At 33.2% G+C, this 23,010-nt stretch overlaps 2 protein-coding genes and 1 long non-coding RNA gene across 3 annotated transcripts in view; 2 read left to right on the top strand and 1 right to left on the bottom strand.

Moving 5' to 3' along the window:
• Window positions 1-370: 370 nt before the first annotated feature.
• On the top strand, window positions 371-10,624 carry LOC123558618 (uncharacterized). Its single transcript, XM_053524340.1, has 6 exons — window positions 371-457; window positions 3,433-4,064; window positions 4,547-4,574; window positions 4,903-5,496; window positions 8,223-8,294; window positions 10,185-10,624. Exons 2-6 carry the CDS (start codon window positions 3,450-3,452, stop codon window positions 10,622-10,624), a joined length of 1,749 nt encoding a protein of 582 aa, XP_053380315.1. The 5' UTR covers window positions 371-457; window positions 3,433-3,449.
• A 4,370-nt stretch (window positions 10,625-14,994) lies between these two features.
• The window catches only part of LOC128548832 (uncharacterized), a 242,259-nt gene continuing 234,243 nt past the window's right edge, over window positions 14,995-23,010 (top strand). The window contains exon 1 of the mRNA XM_053524339.1: window positions 14,995-16,137. Within this exon, the coding sequence (XP_053380314.1) occupies window positions 16,063-16,137 (75 nt within the window). The 5' untranslated portion in view covers window positions 14,995-16,062. The remainder of the gene's footprint in view (window positions 16,138-23,010) is intronic.
• On the bottom strand, window positions 16,182-21,505 carry LOC123531659 (uncharacterized). Its single transcript, XR_008367517.1, has 5 exons — window positions 20,838-21,505; window positions 19,602-19,789; window positions 18,955-19,086; window positions 18,530-18,626; window positions 16,182-18,103 (listed from the first exon to the last, which is right to left on the bottom strand). It is a non-coding gene; the product is annotated as an uncharacterized LOC123531659 (long non-coding RNA).

The following is a 23,010-nucleotide window of genomic DNA, read 5'->3' as shown; positions in this document are numbered from 1 at the left end:
AACCAAGGTCACTCTGTGATCTCTTGTTAAGTTAATAGGTTAAAGGTCAAGGTCAGATTTGACCAGAACAATAGAATTTTTGTTTACAGTGAGCTTATAATTTCTGTTCCTTGTGCAATTACTGAATGCATCAAGTGGGGGGAGGGGGAGGCATTTCGTGTTCGACGAGCTCTTGTTTATCTTAGATTTACAGTACGTACCAAATAATTCAAAGTGTTCTGACTCAGTAGCACAAACAATATGTAGATACTTCATCTCACTCAGGGTCAAAACAGTCGTAAATCTAATAACAGACAACAAATGCATATATCAATTAAACCTATGGCAACACTCAAAACAAAATCAAACCGTAAATCCGTAACTATATTTCCAGGATGAGTAGTTTTCAATGACGTATGAAGACGATGACGTCCTACACTCATGTGTTAAACTTCTTGTTTCTTTCCGTATCAAGCAGGTACGTAAAATTTATATAGTCTCTTAAGTATAATAAATAATCGTATTCATAGTATATATCGTTACTGTACTTTAGCGGTTTTTTTTTGCATTTGAATATACATAAAAAAACTATCAATGACTTTCTATTGATCTTTTGTTCTTTTGTTCTTTTGTTTTATTAGTCACCTTTAATAAACAGCTGTAACACATGGCAATTCTAGAATACGAAAATAAGCATCAACTTCTCACAGAATGCCAAAAGGAACTGTCCTGCAGTATATTACATCTGACAAATGATGTGTACCTTCTTATATTTAAAAAGGTACTTCCAAATAACACATACAATGCGTGGTCCATTGACGTTTCTTTCTGTCAATAGAGAGTTTGAGATTTCAACCTTCGCCTTCCCCTTCAACGTCTCTCATATATATTTGGGGTAAAACGTCACCGATATGCGTGTATTTTATTTATATCAGACGTTGCTACTAAAGTTTTCCATGTAATATCAAGTAAGCCTAACACTTCTCTTTATTACAATGTGAAATAAAAAGCTTAGTTTCAGGATTTCTGCTTATTAGGTTATTCGATTATCCATATGTATAATTAGACTAAATTTGATGCGAAACACTATCAATAAGTATAAGAATAATGAAGTTTTGTAAGGCTAATGATTTTAACTAAATACATTGAATTAAATATGGAAGTATGAAGTTATCAACTGATTTTGAGAAACTTTGAGATTTTGTTCAAACTTGAATTTCTACGGCATATTTGTGTCCCCAGGCGGTATCGATTATACCAGATGGGCCTTTTTGTCGTATGAAGGGAAGTTTTGAACGTCCGAAGATGTGATGTCACGAAAGTCAAAACTTCAGTCTTTTTACATCTACTCTGTCCACATACTCTGCATCAAAGACTAAAGTCTGGATGGAGGCATATGGCAGGACAGTCATTTTACTTGAAAAATGAATAATAACGCGCGATTATCATTTGGTGGAACATTTTATTTTCACTTCCAGATAAAATCAATCCGTTTCTGTCGGACACTTAATACGAAAATTGCGTTTTAATTATAAAAATAAAATGGTACTTAGTCTAGTAAGACGGAAAATTCTTCTGGAGTATCAGACAATTTCAGATCTATGATATCATGATGCGAGAAGTTTCCTTTTAGCAATATGGGATAACTCCATTCTTTACATGCACGGACCCAGAGCCTGGCAGAGGGGCATTGTGGGTCAATCCCCCTTTGATTCTTACATTTTATAAAGAAAATCGGTCTTGAAACTCGGTGTGACCACCCCTCCCCCATCCCTCCTGAAATGGGTGACCCCCCTCTTTAAATGCGGTGTCCCTCTAACCAAAATTCCTGGATCTGCACATGCTTAACTTATGAATAGTATATTCAAACAAACACGTATATATGCCCACACGTTATTTTCTGCGACAATTTTCGTCTCCACCTAACATTTTTTGACTGTTTCGCTAGACACATGGTGACTTGGCACGATTATATTGTGCTGTCTGAAAGTTTGGTATTATACAGAGTCATACAGAGTGTCATGATGCCAAAACGTATGATATTATAACAGTATCTTACATTTGTTTTAAATCGCTTATTAAATGTATTCATAAAGTGTGTATATTGGCTCATGTTATCAACATATCTTTTAAAAGGTTAGATTTTCATCAGGTACATTGTTATGAGAGCCTACAAGTAAAACGCGTCTTTTAAGGAATTCGAAGTACCAATTCAAAATAAACAAAAAAAAAACCTTTATGAAAAACTATGAAATACTAGTCAACAGCATGACGGATGAATTTGTGCTTTTATATTTTATGGTCATGCCTTTTGTGTTTGCTTTATCGCATATTTAACTTAACTTCAAAGTATATCGAGAAATGCATTTGTAATAGTAGGTGTCTCATGTTTTTGTTTAAAAATATTAACTGTATTATCTTTCAAAAACACCATCAACAATAGAATACGTTGCTATGATTATTAGCTCAACTTTTCGAAAAAAAAGTAGAGCTATTGCACTCGCCCCGGTGTCGGCGTCGGCGTCGGCGACGGCGACGGCGTTAGTTAAAGTTTTTGATAAAGTCAAATATCTTTGTTACTATCAAAGCTATTGACTTGGAACTTAAAATAGTTATTTACTCTTAAAGTCTACACCAGGAAATACAATCCCCATAACTCTGATTTGAATTTTTATAGAATTATACCCCTTTCTAACTTAGAATTTTTGGTTAAAGTTTTTGATAAAGTCAAATATCTCTGTTACTATTAAAGCTTTTGACTTGAAACTTAAAACAGTTTTCTACTATCAAAGTCTACACCAGGAGACACAATTCCCATAACTCTGATTTGAATTTTGACAGAGTTATGTTCCTTTCTAACTTGGATTTCTTTACTGGCAAAGCTCTAATTCAGTCAAGCACTGAGAAAAGTCGAGCGCGCTGTCTTACGGACAGCTCTTGTCATTTTTATTTCCTCTCATGTATGATTTACAATTGTGCATTGTATACTGACATCATTTTACATAAAACCTAAATGTTCGGAGCAACACCAACGAGTTGTTACATTGTTTCGTATTTTTTTTTTTTTTTTTTTTTTTTTTTTTTTTTTATCGTAATCGCACTAATATCCATGCGTGATTATACTAATTGAAATGTTTTTATTTAATTTTCTTTTTTAAAACCTCTTGTAAAAGTCCTGCCCTTTCGGACAATTGATATCGAAATGCACGAAAAAAAAACGATCATAATTACGGATAAATTGAATGGGCGGATTAAAAGAAGTAAGGTTCATTCTAAAGTTTGAAATCTCAAGGAATTTTAATCGAACTTCAACTGCATACGTTAACTTCGCAAGAGACGTTGAAGGGGAAGACGAAGGTTGAAATCTCAAACTCTCTAATTTCTATAAAGCTACGGTATTACCCCAAATTGACCAGATATGATGACAACTTAGAGCCCATTTTATATTTTCAGAAAAAACATATCTAAAGATGCCGGATTGTGAAGACGAATCTGCTTACTACCTACGTTTTATGTCCATGTATATTGACTTAGGTACTGAGGTCGTACTGAAAGTCTTTGTACATCATACTCCCGGGAAGGACGCCGATTCATTTTTGTTATCTGGCCCCATTAAGAAAAAGTTGCTGCAGCTGAAAAATAGAAAAATTCTAAATGAAGCAGAAAGCGACTTAGTCCTTACGTCAGCCCCAAACCCAAAGGCATTTGATATATCCCTTCTAACAACACTATCAATCAATTTGTTATCGGAGCGTCTCACGCCACCAGATAAAGGCTGGTCAAATCCGCCAAAGAACAGCGATGAATCTATCTCTGCTGATCTTCTTCGTCTTAGAACGATCAGAAACCTGATTGTTTGCCATGTTTGTAAAGCCCAACTTCCTCAGTGGAGATTTAACAACGAATGGGAGAATGTAGAAAAAATATTTCTGAGAATATATAGAAATATTGCACCTGATGAGGAATCAGAACTGAAACGGCGAATTGAAAAATATAGGTTTAGGAAGCTTGATCCGTCTAATAAAAACAAGTACGATGCGAAGTTGAAAGAATGGCAACATGCAATTTCGAAAGTTCAGCAAGAGGTAAAATACATGTATAGTTTATAATATGTTGTTTACTACCGGAAGCGATATTTCCACTATAAAGATATTTCAAAATATTTTTGCTATAAACAGTAAACACGAAAAGGTCACTTCGAGTAAAATGATGCAAATATTTCTACAAAACATACGACATGAGTTTTAGTATTAATGATTCTGTTTTGAGCCCCGATTAACAAACCGCATTAAAGAAACTCTTGTACGACTATGGATGAATTTCTATTGTGACATTTAAGCAGGACAGTAAAGTTACAAATATAAAATACAAAAATGTTGTTATATAAAAACATATTAAATACAATTAAATCGTTTTACTTTATTTAGTAGTAAATAGAGAAAACATGTCCAGAAATATATAATTGCATTGTATAGAAACTCGTCGTTAAGCATATATAATTGGGCATTAGTCTGCATAAATTTTGTCTTATAAATGAAATGATATTGTATTTGGAATATTTCAACAGGTTGAAGATGCGTTCAAGACTCTTAAAGGTAATGAATGCTCCGTATATTTTTTTTTGTTGTAAAAAGTTGCTTCTTATTTTAATACAATAACTTGAGTTTATCTTCGAGATTATAGTATTTTAAGGTAAATTTCAACCTTTTAAAGATGTATTAATTAGACCTGCAGTATGTTATAGTCATTACGTTATAGTCAAAGAAAAATGCTTGAAATTCATTGATATGCTCAATCAGTAATGAAAGATCAAATGCAAATTGATTCAGATGTATGCACAATCTTATTACAGTTATATTTTCACTGTTTGCGATAACTGTATCAATGGCTTTTGTTGCTACTTCTATACATTATTTGTTTTAGATATTGACAAATACTTGAAAGAAAAATCGGACAGATACGAACGTTACATAAAACTACTTGTCAAAGGTGGAAGATTTGTGATTTCGTCATTCATTGAAGATAATGTTAAAACACAAAACAAAACCCTTGAAGACGTTATAAAGGAAAGGGAGGATTATGTCCGGAAAAGTATTGACAATCAAGATCATTTGCATATTCTTTATCCATCCGATCAAGGAGATAGTTCAAAACCAATAGACATGTCAACATGGGATATCACACTTCTTGCAACAGTTCTCTTACAAGTACTTGACAGTAGCTCTTTAGACGATAAAGTAAAGAGAGCGATAAACATGATCAATACTGCACGACAAAATTATGCTAAGGCAGCAGTTGTTTCATTAGACAGTGACGAATTCGCAGAGTACTCTAGTGATCTGAAATACAGCATACGATTGTTGTCAGGGTATCTCGACCAACAGAAGCAAATCAAATGTGAAGAAATTCTGTCCGAATGCAAACAGATTTCGAAGAGTGCTGACGCACATCAAACATACTTTAATGAGTTGGAAAATCAAAGTCTGAAGATCAAAAGTATTCAACAAATATATACAGGTATTTTAATTGCTCTAAAAATATTTAATACTTTATTTTACACCTTTTTCAGATTCGAATGGTTCTGCCTCGGAGAAGACAGTCAGTAAACACACTGGTATTATTCCAACATTAAGGTATTGGATCACTAATAGAGAACCTCCTTTTTGAAGAGTATTCAATTCCTACCATAAACTAAATTTTACTGCAATTCTTTGGGGTGGGGGACGGGGGCGTAGGTTCAAGCACTACTGGGACCATTTTTCCCTTATTTATCTTTTTTCTAGTAAGTTTGTACTTCTTTCAAGACTAATTATTGATTTCTGGTACAAAGATGGAAAAAGATGCATTTTATAAGCAATTTCTTGGTGTTCAAAGTAAATTTACTACTTAAACAGAAGGGTTAGAATTACACATCTTAAAACTTTTTGTTACACGTGGTGAAAGTTCCCTTTTTTGCTTTCACTGTTAGGTTATATATTGTGAAAGAAATTTAGGTAGGTTTTACGTCTGCCCTAAGGTTATCTTTAAATGGAGTAAGCAAAGATCAAGACAGAAACATAGCATTCGACCTTATTTTTTTCAATGTTGAAGTATAAATATTGTCTCATTAAATCCGTTTACTTGAGGCACCATAGAAAAAATGATATTGACATTTTTAATTTTGTGTTTTATAAGTGTTTACCAATAGTTTGATGTTTCTTTTATAAAAATTAATGGTAAAATGAGTTCTCTGCAAACGTTTTGGATAGTGGCTATCACTTTGAAATTTGTCTCTACTTGAGCTTGAGGAGATACCATAAGTTATACAAAATTTATATAAAAAAACGGCACAGTAAAAATTGTTTAAAAATTGCAAAATAGTGCAAAACACAATTACCTTTCAGAATATATCAAGCAAAGGCCATTTTGTAAACATTACTATTAGTGATCTAATACCTTAAATGGAATTCTTCCATTTAGCTCAAGTGGTTAATTTTCCATCTTCTTTTAAATTGATTCGCGTCCATATAAAACAACACAGGGCACGATGCACGATATGAAGTTACGACACTCGACAATGCGACATGACAACTGACATTAATTTAGCGATATTATGCTTTATCATATCGCATTTTCGGCAGTCATATCATCTGTCGAACATAGTGTCACATTTGCGAGTGTTGTGTTGCGTGTCTTTCCGTGTTGTCACGCGTACTATTGCAAGTCGTGTCGATCTAACAAACAACGGACGACGCACGACATGAACTAAATGGGATTCCGTAGTATTATGTATAGAGTTTTGAGATATATACACAAATTAAAACGGATACAGGGGGTATTTGTTTGTTAAACCGGAATATATGCCATCTGCTATACACTATATGCAATATTTTCACGCGTAGTGATTACGAGTGTTATATATTTCAGACTAAGAAACAAGCAATTTTCATTGCATGATATTATGTGGCTTAATAATACCTTCTTTACCAGCATGGCGTCACAAGATATCGTCAGTACGTCACAATATCGTGCAGCATCAATTATCCACTTCAATTGACGCAATACCTTTGGGCGAACTGCACAGTTTAATTTGACAACTTTCTTAATCAGAATAATCAGAAACACATCATTGTTCTGTACTTGTCTCACTGAAACTGGTCAGATGTTTGGCAAAGGTTTTATTTACAACAAGCCTCAAATATTTCTCTTTCCTTCATTCTTCGAATATTTCGCCAGTGCTTACTGATGGTAGGTATTATCTTAACGTATTTTATGCAATTATTACATTCAAATTTGACATATAAACAAAATTGTATTCTAAGGAAACTCACGACCACTCCCTCCCCCTAGCACCGGCTTAAGCTGAACTCTGTTACACATGTTGAACGGACTCCATGATCCGAAAGGACCAGACAATATAACAACACTGAATCCAAGAACAGGGAGACTTTAAACATTTTACTTTTTTCTAACCCTAAGGGACACAGCAGATGTATTCTGATGCTGATATAACACTTTTTGCTGTACTTATTCTCCGCCCCCACATCTTCTGGCTTTTTGTAAGAGCAATGTATGTCGTAAATGACAAGTATTTCCATTCGATTTGCAAAATTATATTTTTTATGTTTTCTGTCTAACTTGGTCCAATTAGTTGGCATAAGATTTAAAAACACAAACGAAAAGAAAAAAGACACATTTGTAGTATATTTGTCTATATTTTGCGCAAGTCCTTCACCGGAAGTGCCACTGTTTCACTGGAGTGGAGCATCAGTGGTGCTCAAAGTAAGCGATTAAGTTAAGTGATCTTTTTTTTTTTGGCTTTTTATTACGGTAAAGCGCACATGTTTATGTTCTTGTAAATATTAATAAACATCTATATTTTTATAGACCTATTTTTTCATCGAATCTCCGATTATTAACAATTTATTTTCATTCGGTAGAAAGTGTAGTTCTGTACCAGTGTAGAATGAAAAAATTATGATTATCAGTTTGAAACAGTGTCAATTTTATTTCGCTGATATACTCCAGTTTTATTACGAAAAGGAATAAAAATATACTAATTAACAAAACGTAGATACTTACACAGAATTAAAACAAATTTAGAATGCATTAAACAATCTTTTTATAGACGGCTTATAAGGTATAGTTTATATTGATACATATTTTGCCAAATAAATACATTTCCTTTGTATAGTCATTCATACATACACTTACATACACTGTTTTCCAGACTGAAGTAGAATGTAATTTTATTTCTATTTCAGAAACAGTAAAGAAAACAAAAGATATCTTACATGAAATGATTACACACGGCATAAACTTCGAACATGAGCATGGTATGGTTTATATTTATGCCCTATAAAATTACTTTATTAATGTATTGATAAATGATTGCCGAACAATTTCTATCTTCATCTACTGTTTAATGATATTGAAACAGTCTCCAAGTTACCGCGTAAACGATTTCCCGAGAGCAAGATATTCCTACCTTCCAGCCAGAAATCCATTTTTTTTGCACGTCATGTTGAATATTCGATTTTTTTGTGAAAATAAACTCAATTATCTGGCTTGGAGCTACGGCTTTAAGCATATACATCGTTATCAGTAATTTTGCTTCCGCAAACTTAGTCATGTCTACTACAAGAAGCCGGGAAGAAGAATATATCTAAGCGGCGGGACGTAACGTGTCCACCGATTGGCCACACTTACATGCTTCGGTCCAACTGGCGTTTGCGTTTATGGTTTTAGACTGCTTTTGTACATGTTTTCACCGCTTAGTCATGTTTTAGAAAAAGACATAGAAGTGACTACTTCCTGATTTGTCTGGTTTAAATATAGTAACAAAGAAAAGCCCCCATATGGAATATAAATAGAATAGTCATATAAACCATCTCCAGTCAGAGCGGACGCAGTGGTCCAGTGATAACACTGTCTAACTACGAATCTAGGGATCGTGTGTTCAAGCCCCCGACCCTCCAACTAAAACTTACAAACACTGAGATGAGAGTTCCGGGTATGGGGGCTTTACACCTGACAACAATCTTCTTGAGTCATCTCCACGGACAAAGAAGAAACTCGTATATGAGAAATATCACAGAATAAAGTCAGAAACCTGTCTAATGGTTGTCGGGAATTTATAATGTAATGATTGACGTTAACGTTATGTATACTTTGACGCCATTTTCAACGTGACGTCTGCGACATCATATCCTTATATGTTGTTTTTTATCAGAGTTTGAATAGAAATATAATCACTACGTCGTAGTTGTTATATATATATATCCAACGTCATCACTCCCATCCAAAAAAAAAATCGTATGCAACATAGACTTAGCTTTTGTTTGAATTTTGGTGTGAAACCTTGGGTGAATGAAGTAATAAGATAGGTTTGATTCTAAGAATCGTATGCGAGTTTTTGTGATTTAATTTTTTGGGAGTCCGGGTCTTCATTTTCTTTTTGACTCCATTTTTGTAAAATAATTATCATTAGAGCTATTTCAGAGAGACATGTTTCAACGTTTGCAATTATTATTCTTATGGACTGTTTTGAAATACCGTTGAAAAGCTGAAACTGTGTTCCTGAAATAGGCCAGTGGTAAAGTCTTTAGATTTAAAGTAAAATATATAAATGGCGTTATTCGTTCCATTGTATCACTTAGTTTATGAAACTGCAACTGTGCGTTAAGATACCGGACAATTTTAGCATAAAGCTTGTAATGTATTATTATTATCAACGAAAAAGGGGAAAAACGGACTCGCCTTGAATGATGTCAGTATGATTTGGTACAGATAAAGACGAAATGCTGAACACTACAGCCGCCGATTTCGATACACATTTCATTATTTCCTTTCCGTTTCTTATCGGGTTAACTCTTTAAGAAATTGCTGCGATACTTTTGAAAATTGAAGACAAGGTGACATGAAGGCCAACTATTTTCAGAATTCAACAATTTCATTTGTTTTTGTGTCTAATAATAAAAGCTTGACACAAATGCAGAATAAGTTCTTCGATGTGTGGAATTCATCTTTAAGCCTTTTATGTTCAAAATCTTAATATGCTGAAAGTTAAGATATAGTTTCAAATAAATATATGTGTCCGTCCACAAATTATTTATTTACGTTATTAATTCATTATGTTAAAAACGAATTGATACACATCAATCATTATGCAGTGATTCCCTTGCATCTAACAAATGTAAAAAGATTGTTTTTCTTTTTTATATCAGTGTTAGAATTAAAGATGATTACGCTCGGAAGTGACGAAGAAAAGAAGCAATTAGGAGAAACAGTTCTGATTGAAATTTGGCGAGAAGCACTTGAAAGAAGTAACAACAGCACAGAATTTGATGTTGTAAAAAAAGAAGTATCAAAGATATTAACCGAAATAAGAAAACATAAGGAGGTTACAGGTGTCGCTGTAAAGCAAAAATGCATCCTCTTGGAGATAGTATGCTCTTCACCCCACACTGTGTTGGATCTTCTGAACTATTTCGAGAGTGCTGAATTCGACCAAAGTGTGTGCATCATTTCAAATGAGCTTGGTTACCTTTGCAACACAATATTTACAATCGAAGCAAATGTAACTTTAGAGTCATTGAAAGAAATCTACGAAGACAGAGGTAAATATTATTTTTTAATTCGCATAGAATATCTGTTTGGACCATAATCAATTTTTTGGTGGAAAGAAAACGCAAATACAGCGAAAATAAAGATAATATATCTCAAAACTATATCACTAGCAAACATACTTACTACTATGTCGTAATTATAAATCTAAGATTAGGGTCCGTTAAATAACTGCTACTTCTGAAAGAAAATGTTCAGATCTAGCAATACGCCAACATGCAGAGCTCAATAATAAATGTTCCCTATCAGACTGTACTTTGCAACTTTGATTATAGAAATTACTGCTTTCAAAAATCTCTCTCATATGAAGATATAGCATTGAACCATAAAACAAGGAAGTACGGATATGGTGTTTGTCAGTACTATCGCCCGACCGAATTTCTGTTTCCGTTAAAAGTCAGCAAAAGCCCGATATTATTGTCAGAGAATCATACATTTTATTGCCTACAGATTAACTGGTTATTTCCTGTGTTTTGCATTTCATTGATTGAAATGTTTTTTAGAATGTATACAAATGTTGTTTTAACTGATGTTGATTAATGTCCCGGCCAATTCAATTCTCACTCCTTAACCTTTAAATAATTATTTAAAACTTAATAAAAGAAATTAAAAGTTTGTTTATCCAATGATTATGATCTGTTTATCAAAAGTAACGAAAAAAAAAATAATTGATGGATTTTATTAGAAATTAAAGAAGCCTTCAGTTGCATTTTTAATTGATAAAATGGAATATGGACAGAACGGTTTTATATAATAAAATGCATAATTCCCCTTGTGTTGTCTAAATAACGTTTCTTTTATGTATAATAAAATCCAGCAATAAAGAGATATCATTGTTCAAAATACACATACTTTATTATTTCTAAAAGTTATGTGCCTGAATGCAATTTTTTTTTATATTTTGATTAAAAAAAGAACAGCAATGATGAAATGTAATTGTTAAAAAATTTGATTATTAAAAATATGATAAAACACTGTTGTATCTTATCACTCTGTTTATTTAGCCCTAATTCAATCAAGCTTTCTAAACTGGTTATAAAGGTGATAACTGATTTGCAATGAAGGTGAGAAATATCACCTGTAATTTATTTACTGCACAGTAGCTATACAGTAGCTTATAATGATAAACAGAAGCAAGTCTATCAATGGTCCAGTCTTGTGTATTGGCCATTACCACCAATACGCAGATCTTATCATTTCCATAGGCCACATACCAGGCATACCAGAATCAGTGTCTTTAAATGTAACTAGTCTCCTACTCCTATTGCGTTCAAAGCATCTATAAATTTTATTTTCTTATTTTATACGGTAAAGCAGTTCTCCCAAACGTTGATATACCGTATTTCTTTAAGTAAGTTTGTATATTTATGATTTTTGTGACATATTTCATTCGAAAAAAATTGCATTCTTTACTAGGTCTGTAACGTTACAAATTGAATATTTCCTCTTGAATTTAGTGTTAGGAATGTACATTTTGCACATTTTACGTATTTTCCTTTTTACGTATTTGTCACAATATAGAGAAAGTGATAGTACCGACAGAATCTGACAGCGATCGTGGTACAGATGGCGATATCGGAATGTCAACAACTAAACTAAAGGCATTCGATGGCAACATTGGAATCTTCGCAACTAAACAAAAGGCGTTAGATTCGTCAGACGAGGTAACATTATGATCTTTTTACAGATTTTATTATCCTTCACAACATCAAACACTAAGAGATGTGTAGCTGTCACAAGACGTCTCTTTGTAGTTCGTACTTTGACTCGTATTCGTATTATTTCTATTTATTCAATAAATGATAATTCGATATTGAATTTCATGAAGCTAGTATCAGAAGTCAGGTATTGTACATTTTATAGCCTCTCAAAGGCAGACAGGTCTAATCTGTTGTTCTAGTCACATGCTTGACTGTGTTCTATGCGTCCAAAGGATCGTTATATAGATTTTGCTATTGTTACATCGACGTTACAGATAGGTTGAATATTTCCTTTCAGATTAGTTTGGCGGAAGTAGAGCGGTGTGACCAAGGTAAGCTCAACAATTAAACGGTTGGAATAAGGCATTGTCATTTGAAATCTACAATTTTAAGCTTAACACAAACAATGTTTAAAATGAGGAGCAAATAGTTTCAATGAACATGATGACGCTGACGGCCGCGTCATCGAAATGACATAGATATATGAAACGGTTACATAATTACTCCGTAATTGCAGAATGTGCAAATATGAGTAGTATTATTACTTGGAATTAAGAGAAGGCTAAACAGATAGATAAAACATATTTCTTTCATGTTCCTGAAAGTATGTAAAAATGGAAAAGTGAATGTCTGAAGGTATTACTATATTTTCTTGTCTTTGCTATTAATGATGAAATGTCGAATCTAAAGAAATGTGACAGAGGTAACTGTGGACATTATCTTCCGAAAGGGAAAAGAGCACATATGCACTTAAATGTGGCAAATAATTTGTCAGCAACTTGCGAAATGAAGAATGTCGTGCCATGGTTGCGAAAACACTATGTTGGAGAAAGTTTTTACCTAAGAAAGATGACTTTTAATCATCTCGTAAGATAAGCAGATACAGCAAAACTTTCAGTGAGTGGATATATAACAAATGTCCTCAAACCTTTACATAGGAGTTCACATTTTCAAATTTTACATGCTGAATGAAAGTAATACGTACATAAGTAATAGGGAATATGAAAGAAATATTACTGAAAGTTTTAGTCTTTTCAACTGATTAGGATCAGAGAGGCCTTGTATTCTCTCTTTCTGAAAGTTTACTGCAGTACGAGGAAACAATGAATTTATATTTGTAAATAGAATTGATGAAGACTGATTTAAATTAAGGCTAACTGTTTTCAATTCAGTCGTTTCCATCCATCCATACAGTTTCATCATAATAAATCAAATGTAGCTCTATTTGAAAGCATTCTTCATGTTTCCTGGACAATAAATGACAAAAGAAACTAACAAAATAAGAAACAAGAGCTGTCGGAGGACAGCAACGCTCGACTATTCAACAGCCTTGTCAATTAAATTAATACAAAAGTTGAAAAAGGGGCATAATTTTGTAAAATGCAAAGTAGAGGTATTGAACCTCTGTACTGCATGTCATATCATGACAGTGAACAAGTGTGTGAAGTTTCGATCCTTTCCAATGTGTGGATACTGAGATATCAGCTTACATACAAAAACTTAACCAAAAACTGCTAAGTCAAAAAAAGGGACATAATTTTGAAAAAAAAGAGTAGAGTTATGGGACTTGCTTAGTGCATGTCAGATCATGACAGTGAACAAGTATGTGAAGTTTCAATCCATTCCCATTATTAAGTACTGAGATACCAGCTTATATACAAAACCTTAACCAAAAATTTCTAAGTCGAAAAAGGGGCATAATTTTGTAAAAAAGTAAAATAGAGTTATGGAACCTGTGCAATGTAGGTCAGTTTATCACAGTGAATAAGTGTGTGAAGTTTCAATCCATTCCCACAAGTGGTTACTGAGATACCAGCTTACATACAAAACCTTAACTAAAAATTTCTAAGTCGAAAAAGGGGCATAATTTTGAAAAAAAAAAAGAGCAGTGTTATGGGACTTGCTTAGTGCATGTCAGATCATGACAGTGAACAAGTATGTGAAGTTTCAATCCATTCCCATTAGTAAGTACTGAGATACCAGCTTACATACAAAACCTTAACCAAAAATTTCTAAGATGAAAAAGGGGCATAATTTTGTAAAAAAGCAAAATAGAGTTATGGAACCTGTGCAGTGTAGGTCAGTTTATCACAGTGAATAAGTGTGTGAAGTTTCAATCCATTCCCACAAGTGGTTATTGAGATACCAGCTTACATACAAAACCTTAACCAAATCGGGACGCGGACGCGGACGCCGACGTGGACGCCGACGCATGGGCGAGTCCAATAGCTCTACTATTCTATGAATAGTCGAGCTAATAACGGATGCTTCTGATAATTGAATTTCTCATTTCTTTCCAAGTTAAAAAAATCAATTAAGAAACCATAGCGAAATGAATTTCATTCGCCCGTTTGGACGGGGCATATTATGAAATGATATCGAACATGAAAATAGTTTCTGGACTCTAGTTGAGGTAAGAGGTATAAAGCTACGGTTTTCAAAACACAAAACACAATGCCTAAGCGCCATTAGAGTAGAGAAAGGTTCCTTCTGATGATTGGGATGCACATGTTTTAATTTCTTTCCATTCCTGAACTCTAAATTTGACGATGTAAAGGCTAAGGCTTTCAAACCTTTTGTTTTGGGGATAGTAGCTCTCGAATAAACCCCACCCTAATATGTTTATAATAGTTCATATTTTTAATATCTTGTATTAGTATCCCATATCCAGATCCAACTAACTACCACCAAACAAAGCAACCCCACACATGCATCCCTCCTTATATTTTATTTCCGGTGGTTCTGCTTAAGTTATCGCTCGTGGTGAAATAATGCACGGAGGGGCACCTGGGGTCTCCCTCCACCATCATAGCTGAACAGTCGTCATATGACCTAAATTTGTGTCGGTACTACGTTAAACAACTGGCTCATGGAAAACTTAATATGGTAGAATTCAAAATACCATGATATTGAAAGATACACTCACAAATGTTATTCATTATGTTATCTTCCGAAAATGATTTATATAATGTGAATTGAACCATTTAATTAATCATTCATGTTTCCAGTTACATTTTTTATCACTTTTAGTTTCTAAACCTACCCTTTTTGCAAAAACGTCAGTATCAAATATAATGTCTATTTAACATAAAACGGTCATATTTTATAAAATCTTTCAAATGATTGGAAAGATATGCAAATTTTTGTTTTTCAAATATCATGCGTCGCTACGACTGTCCGAGTCAAGGTAATGTTTAAAAGGTACTTTCTGTTGCTCGTTTGGTATTTTGTAACTAACGAAATACCTGAAATACCTTACAACTGTCACTTTTTATGAATGTTCTTTTCTCTCTTTCTCTTTGTGTACTGATTCGTGAAAAGAAGGATGGATTTAGTTGAACTTTTATACTCGGGTATACAATCGTTATATCCAGGTCAAGAGTGAATTGTTGAAGTTCATAATATCTTTGCAAGAGTTATTGTCCTGTTGTGACTTAAAGTTCAGCACAATGTCGACACTTGAAATGATGAATATAAATAATTTTAGTACACATGTGTATATATGATTATAAAATACAGGCCAATTTTTGTTCGGTTACAATCCTCAAAATTTCGGAGTAATGTTCATTTTTCGACTTAAAGTTTGTATATAATGATTTTTATTACTTAAAATAAGGGTATATTTTGCTCCCTCTTCATATATTGTTTATATTGCATCGACTTTATATGATCTATAGCGTCTTTTTTAGACAAAGAGATTACAGTATCGGCTGATAACATAGAGTTAGACACGTTCAAAACTGACATAGGCAACGCTTGGAGAACACTTGTGAGTTATATGATTCCAGATCCTATACTGGACTGTTCTTTAGAGTTCAAATTATTTGGTTTTGGAAAGACAAGACATATAAAGGTAGGATATATATACACACAGATTAATTATCTAAATTGCCTTAACATCTAATTTTAATTTGTTTGTTTGTTTGATTTGGGTTTAACGCCGTTTTTCAACAGTATTTCAGTCATGTAACGGCGGGCAGTTAACCTAACCAGTGTTCCTGGATTCTGTACCAGTACAAACCTGTTCTCCGCAAGTAACTGCCAACTTCCCCACATGAATCAGAGGTGGAGGACTAATGATATCAGACACAATGTCGTTTATCAAATAGTCACGGCGAACATACGCCCCGCCCGAGGATCGAACTCGCGACCCCGAGATCCGTTGACCAACGCTCTTACCTATTGAGCTAAGCGGGCGGGCTCTAATTTTAAAGGAAAATAGAATATAAGGTTTGTAATTTACCTGCAGATCGACAATAAAAGGTTTATTATAATAATAGAATATCAATTATCTCTGAAGATGTGACAAAGGGCTCGGTTCACTTACAGGTGAAAATGGCACAACATCAAATGTTGTTGAAATATTACTATAATGAATGATCAACAACTCATAATGCAAAATCTCATATTTTAATTCATTTGAAATTCTGCTGTTGCCATGGCAACCGATTGATTTTCTTTATGGAAACAGGAAAATCTCTTATAACAATTACATCAGAACGTATAATTAACATTCTCATATGCTAAGATATAACCCTAAGCAACGCCTATAATTTGAGGCCAAAAAAATATGGTTGCCATGGAAACGGAGATCAAAATGAGAATATTTGCTATGTCTGATTTTTATGGAATAAAACCAATTGAGGTCATTCTTTTAGAAAAATACATATGTAATTTGTTGGTGAAGATCGTTATTCATAAATAATACAATATATTTCTGTTGCTATGGTTACAATGGAGTTGCAGTATATGCTTCAATGAGACAACAATGACGTTTCTGGTAAGTTAATGTAGAACACTTTCAGCATTTACCATTACATGTAAAAATTAAAAAAAATGCACCAATGAAAAGGGTTCTTCAAACAATGTTTTTTCTTCTCAAGACATAATATAGAACAACAGAAAAATGTTTCCATGGTTACGCAGTTAATTCAGTAAACACAATACTACATAATCTCATTTAACACACAGTAATAGTTTTAGAAAACTGTCTTTTTAAATGTCTTGATCGTATTAAAAAATTAGATGATACTAACGGCAATAATACAAAAACTAAATTGTTTCCACAATAATCCAATGTTTGTTTTACAAATTATACATATATTGTGATTTCAGACAGGTTAAATTAATTGTTCATGAAAAGGGAAAATGAACATGATACTGCCCACTGAAATGATTACATGCAGTTTGAATACAGCAGAAAATATTCGCAGATCTATATAATCTAACTGTCGTAATGAAAAAAATGTACATTACTACAGTATATGTTACAATTGTTGTTGACAAATCTTCCAGTGTTTTAGAGGAATTTCACATTTATACTGTGTTCAGCCTTACATGTATATAGTGTGTCAATATTTAAAAAATGCGTATTACTGTTGACACCATAAAGTTGTTAATTCAGTATTTACATAAACTATATGTACCATTTCTGGTATTCAGATATATGGAATTTGGGTCTAGTACAGCTTCAAAAAATCAAAAACCCTTTCAAAATAATTAAAATGTCAGAGCTTTTTCTCTGTATTATTTTAAATGTAAAACACTTTTTTTCCATTCATTTTCCGTTTTAAATGACTGGAGCTCTCAATTTTAATGGCTTTTGCACTGCTGGTTTTAAACATGCATTGCTGTTGCGGCAAAAGGGCGCTATTTCATTATACAGGTACCACTGTCGACTGGCATCCAGCTCAGGAATGGTAATACGGCTGTGAATTTGCCTGTCATGCCAACCCCCTGCTTAAAAAATATTAATCTTCGTCTCTGTGTTGAAGTTATAATCCTTCAAGAATACTATACCAGGTCATGCAGAAGACATTCTGTAATGATAAATGTATCAAATATTTAAGGCAAAGAACACATAACCTTTTTTTGGCAATCCTGAACAACAGCTGTCCATAAGACAGTCCATACATATTTACACTAAATACCATTTTAGAATTTTATTACAGTAATGACAACCTCTTCATGGAAAAATTCAATCATCGCACATATTCTACATCAAGTAAGGGCCGTGATTTTGATCTCGTTTTAACAAATAGTTCTTTAACCTGGTTAAGAAAATTACTTTATTACAATTATGTTATTTCTGTTGGACTTGCTTGCAGTGAACTATACACTCTTTAACTACACAAAAAGAAATGGAAACTGTGGTATTTTAATGTAAGTGGCCTCTTTACAGACGTCTCTGCAGCAAGTTTTATCAATACTTGATTATCAATAAAAAAAACTCCAGCCAAATATACCTAATCATGTTCAGGACTGAATTCTGTATGCCCTGCCTGCATCAGGTTGTACTCCAATTCATCATGTAGACCCATCGTAACAAGCCACATTCCATAGCTAAAATAGCAGTATATTTAAACAATGAATTCTTAAACAAAATAGTGATTCCTTGAAATATAACATAGCATCACTTTATTAAAACAAAGAAATGTCAGTTACGCAGTTAAGTCTTAATACAGTATGTTGTGTAAGTATGCAATATTCAAATTGTAAATCAATGTTTATCAGTGGAGATATGATTTTTCATTTACATAAAATTATGCACATTATATATATAAACTGGAAACTAGTGACTTTCCAAACTGAAGTGGATGTAAAATTAAATATTTCAACATCAAATTATTTGTGCGTAATAAATATTTCTTTATTTACTGGGAATTCTTACCTTATTACAACTTTTCTTATTTCATCCACTATTATTGTATGTAACATTCTTTTCTCCATAGCCATGATGCTTGAAGTGATGGTGGACCATAGATACCACACTGTTTGCTCCTCTTCCAACAGCAGTACTGTACTTTTCATACAAAAATAAGAACAATTGATAAGAAATGTATTAAATTCTCAAATAAAAATGGATTGAATCAAAACTGACCAAACAGTTCATCCTTTCTTATAGATAATGCTTCACATCAACTTGTATTTATCAAAGTTTAATTGAATTCCAATTCACAGTGCTTATGATATAGCATCTTTATTATAAAGCAATGCAGTATTTTCAATCCAATTTCAGGGATTTACAGAAAGTTCATTGAAAAAAACAACATAGAAATTAGTAAAATCAGGTCTTAACAAAACACAACTTCCTTTAGATAATTTCATTCGATAAACTTTCTGCAAAGGTGACCGTAAATTCCAATGTAAAATGTGTACTGCAAGCCTGTAACTTTTATTCATAGAGTCATGATTTGTTTGAAGACTTATGATGGAATTTAATTTAGTGAATTTCATAGTTAAAAATGATATTGAAAAAGTCCACTTGAGGATACTGACACTGATATGAATGTAAACACTAATTTCAAAATCTTATACCTGCATGAGGATTCACAGCAGCTCCAAAGAATCTGCACAAGGATTCACAGCAACTCCAAAGAATCTGCTTTTATGTGTTGGCTTAAAATACAAGTGCCCTACTTGTTGAGCATAGTATGGGTTCAATACTTGTTGAGCATAGTCAAAACTACGGTGAACCTTTTTATTTCTTACTGCTGGAGATTACCCTGAAAAATATAAACAAATTATAAATCATTTATTTAATAGCCTACCAGCATGCTGTCTACCAGTTATGGCAGTAGTGAGAATGACAAAAAGTAGTTTTTATTATAATTTGCATGTAGAATGTTTAAGGAATTTTCAGGAAGGTCTATTTTAGTTGCTATTACATAATAATACATCAAAAAGTGACAGTTTAAAACACCACTTTTCCTGTGTTATTGTACTATAATTTTCATAGATTCTACTTTATTATATACCTATATAAATTCTGTAAAAAATCGGCTTGTATTTCACAATTAAATATGAAGAGACAGACAAAAATTCCGTATTGTACCTTTTAAATTCCGTATTGTACCTTCCGTATTGCATGCTGCCGGACTATTTTCAATAATATGCATGATCCGACACATTACTATAAATAGCGCACATAAAAACTTCACTAAGTTCCATTTAATATCGATAAACATTGAAGATTTCGTTCAAGAAAAAAACAAGAATCAAAATGGTAAAGGTATATAATAAAAGGGTCATTATAACAGTAGCCAGATTTGGGACTTTGTATTCGGCTCTCGTGCATTTTGCAAGGTCGGATCACACTCGGCGCTTGCGCGCCTCGTGAGATCCGGTCTGGCAAAATACACTCGAGCCGAATACTGCATTCCAGACCAAGCTACTGTTATAATAACCCTACTGTATGTGCATAATGACCATGTGTTCACATCTGCGACAGTTTAAACAGTGTACAATATCCAGATATCTTGTAATATTCCTGTTCATTTACCTCTTTACAATTTCTAGAACGTTTCATACAGAATGTACTTAACATAGTAGATGCCTGACTGTCTTGGCTACAGGTATATTCTACCATCATGAAAATTGACAAATACACAGAAAATATATTAAAAGTATTTGACAGCAGACAGTCGAATCGAAATGTCAACAATCCATTTTTCGCTGCAAAGTTGTATCTTCGATACGTCAACAAACGAGCGGTCTGTCCATTCTGTTTTGCCTCAAATTACAAATAAATTTACATTGAAAATTAACACTTACCATTACAATTAATATATCCGCTATGCACTTTAAATATTCGCGTATATTCAGAGCAATAATTGCATGTTTCCTCTGACCCAGTTTCACACATGTATACACCGTTAATGGCGTGTTGATTTCAAAGGGGAACAATTCGCTAATTCACTCATTATTTGTGATATTTCACTGAGCGCGATAACTAAATGTTGAAACGATTAAACTTAAAAATCTTCGTCCGATATTATTGTAACACTAATGACTGTTGCTTGAAAAACAAATTAATGAAAACAAATATCTAATTAAGGTACGTCAACTTCAACGTCATTTTATCGAAATCGAGGCTTGTGTCATTTGGGATAAAAATGTGCCTCGGAGACGGACGTTTTTTTCGTTTTTGAATATGGCGGCACTGCTCACCAGCGATGATTTTTGCACTTTTTGTTGGTTTTTAATGTACAAAGTAGTGGTTAAAATATTAAGACTGGTAAAGGATGCCACCAAGGCGAAAATCATAAATAAAGCCTCAAATTTCACATAAAAATCACATTTTTTTGAAAAACGGGTAATGTTTGGAGTAATATATAAACACAACAACACATTATTTTTCAAAGTTATTCACTTATAATTGAAGCATGGTGCTTACTTGTTAAGAACAGCATAAGTAGTATAGGGGTCGGTTTGGGGCCACGAGTGCGCATGCGTGAGAATGACGTCATGCGCGGCGGCCATTTTGAATTTTATTTTTAGAATGACATCATCTTCCTATTTTAAGAATGACCTCACTCTGCTATTTATATCTCCCTGAAGTATATAGAGCTGACTTATATACCTATCTAGGGCGTGATCGCGCACATTGAGGGTCAGGTACTCAGCCCTAGACGGAGAGATAACGTGAAATGAAAGAAAATTATACAGTATAATCAAAATAAATGCTATATTATTAATAAAAGGTTACATAGATTTTTCCATTACGGATATAAAGTACTTTGGAAATAACAAAATTTATACAGAACAACATTTATTTTGGATACAATACGAATAAGCGATAAATACCTGTTTGCTCCTTGACGTTCAGTGAATAAATGACTCCGATGAAAGTATACTAGTTCTAAATGCACATGCGTATTTTAGAATGAGATCATTGTTTGATTTTAGTTACTATAAAATGCGCACACGTCAATCTATGTTTTAGAATACAATCATCTCTGTTTTTAATTACAACGATAATTTATCTAGTTATTCTACTTCTGTATGTTAATACAAATGGAAAGAGTTATACTTTTCAGATTTTATATACATATACAATATTGATTAATGAAAAAGAGTCTTCTTTAAATAAAATGCATAAAAAAAAATAAACTAGGAACTTGCTTTTCATATATGTTCACTCCTCAAACTACCGTATCTAAATGACTCTAGTGATAAATAAATTAGTTCTAAATGCGCATGCTCAATTCTATAAACATCACGCGTGCGTTACTCATGATCATCTATTCTTTAATTCCACTATTCACCCGCACCATTAATATCCATCAAAAAGTCTTTGTCCCATTCAAACTGAATATACCCTGAACCCTAGATGAAAAGATTCTTTGTCTATTCAAAACTATTGACCATAAAGTACGAGCGCCGCTCTGTCTAGGTAAACAATACCTAGCGGAACTATTTTCAACAAAAGTCCTTTGTGCTCGTTACTAAATATAGTTTTAATCATTGATGTTCATTACTCAAAGTCACGCACAGCTGTGGTTTACAAAAGATGAAAATAATTCTTTTTTCCATTGAAATTTAATGACGTCCCTTTTGTGCCGTGACCGAGAGATGAACTTTTTCGCACAAAAGATAAAAGAAATCCTTTATGCCGTGACCGAGAGTTGAACTTTTTTCGCACAAAAAATGAAAAGAATCCTTTGTCCATTGAAAGTTAATGACCCTTTTGTGCCGTGACCGAGAGATGAACTTTTTCCAACAAAAGATGAAAAGATACCTTTGTTCCATTGAAATTTAATGACCCTTTTATATCGTGACCTAGTGCTGAACTTTATCGGACAAAAGATGAAAAGATACCTTTGTCCCATTGAAATTTAATGACCCTTTTATATCGTGACCTAGTGCTGAACATTATCGGACAAAAGATGAAAAGACGTTTTTGTACCATTGAAATTAAGTGGTCCGTTTTTAACGGGTTTTAGAG

The sequence above is a fragment of the Mercenaria mercenaria genome, chromosome 15 (assembly GCF_021730395.1).
Source record: "Mercenaria mercenaria strain notata chromosome 15, MADL_Memer_1, whole genome shotgun sequence".
Taxonomy (NCBI): domain Eukaryota; kingdom Metazoa; phylum Mollusca; class Bivalvia; order Venerida; family Veneridae; genus Mercenaria; species Mercenaria mercenaria.
Note: the sequence above shows the minus strand (reverse complement) of the source record. Positions and strands in the feature narration are given on the sequence as shown.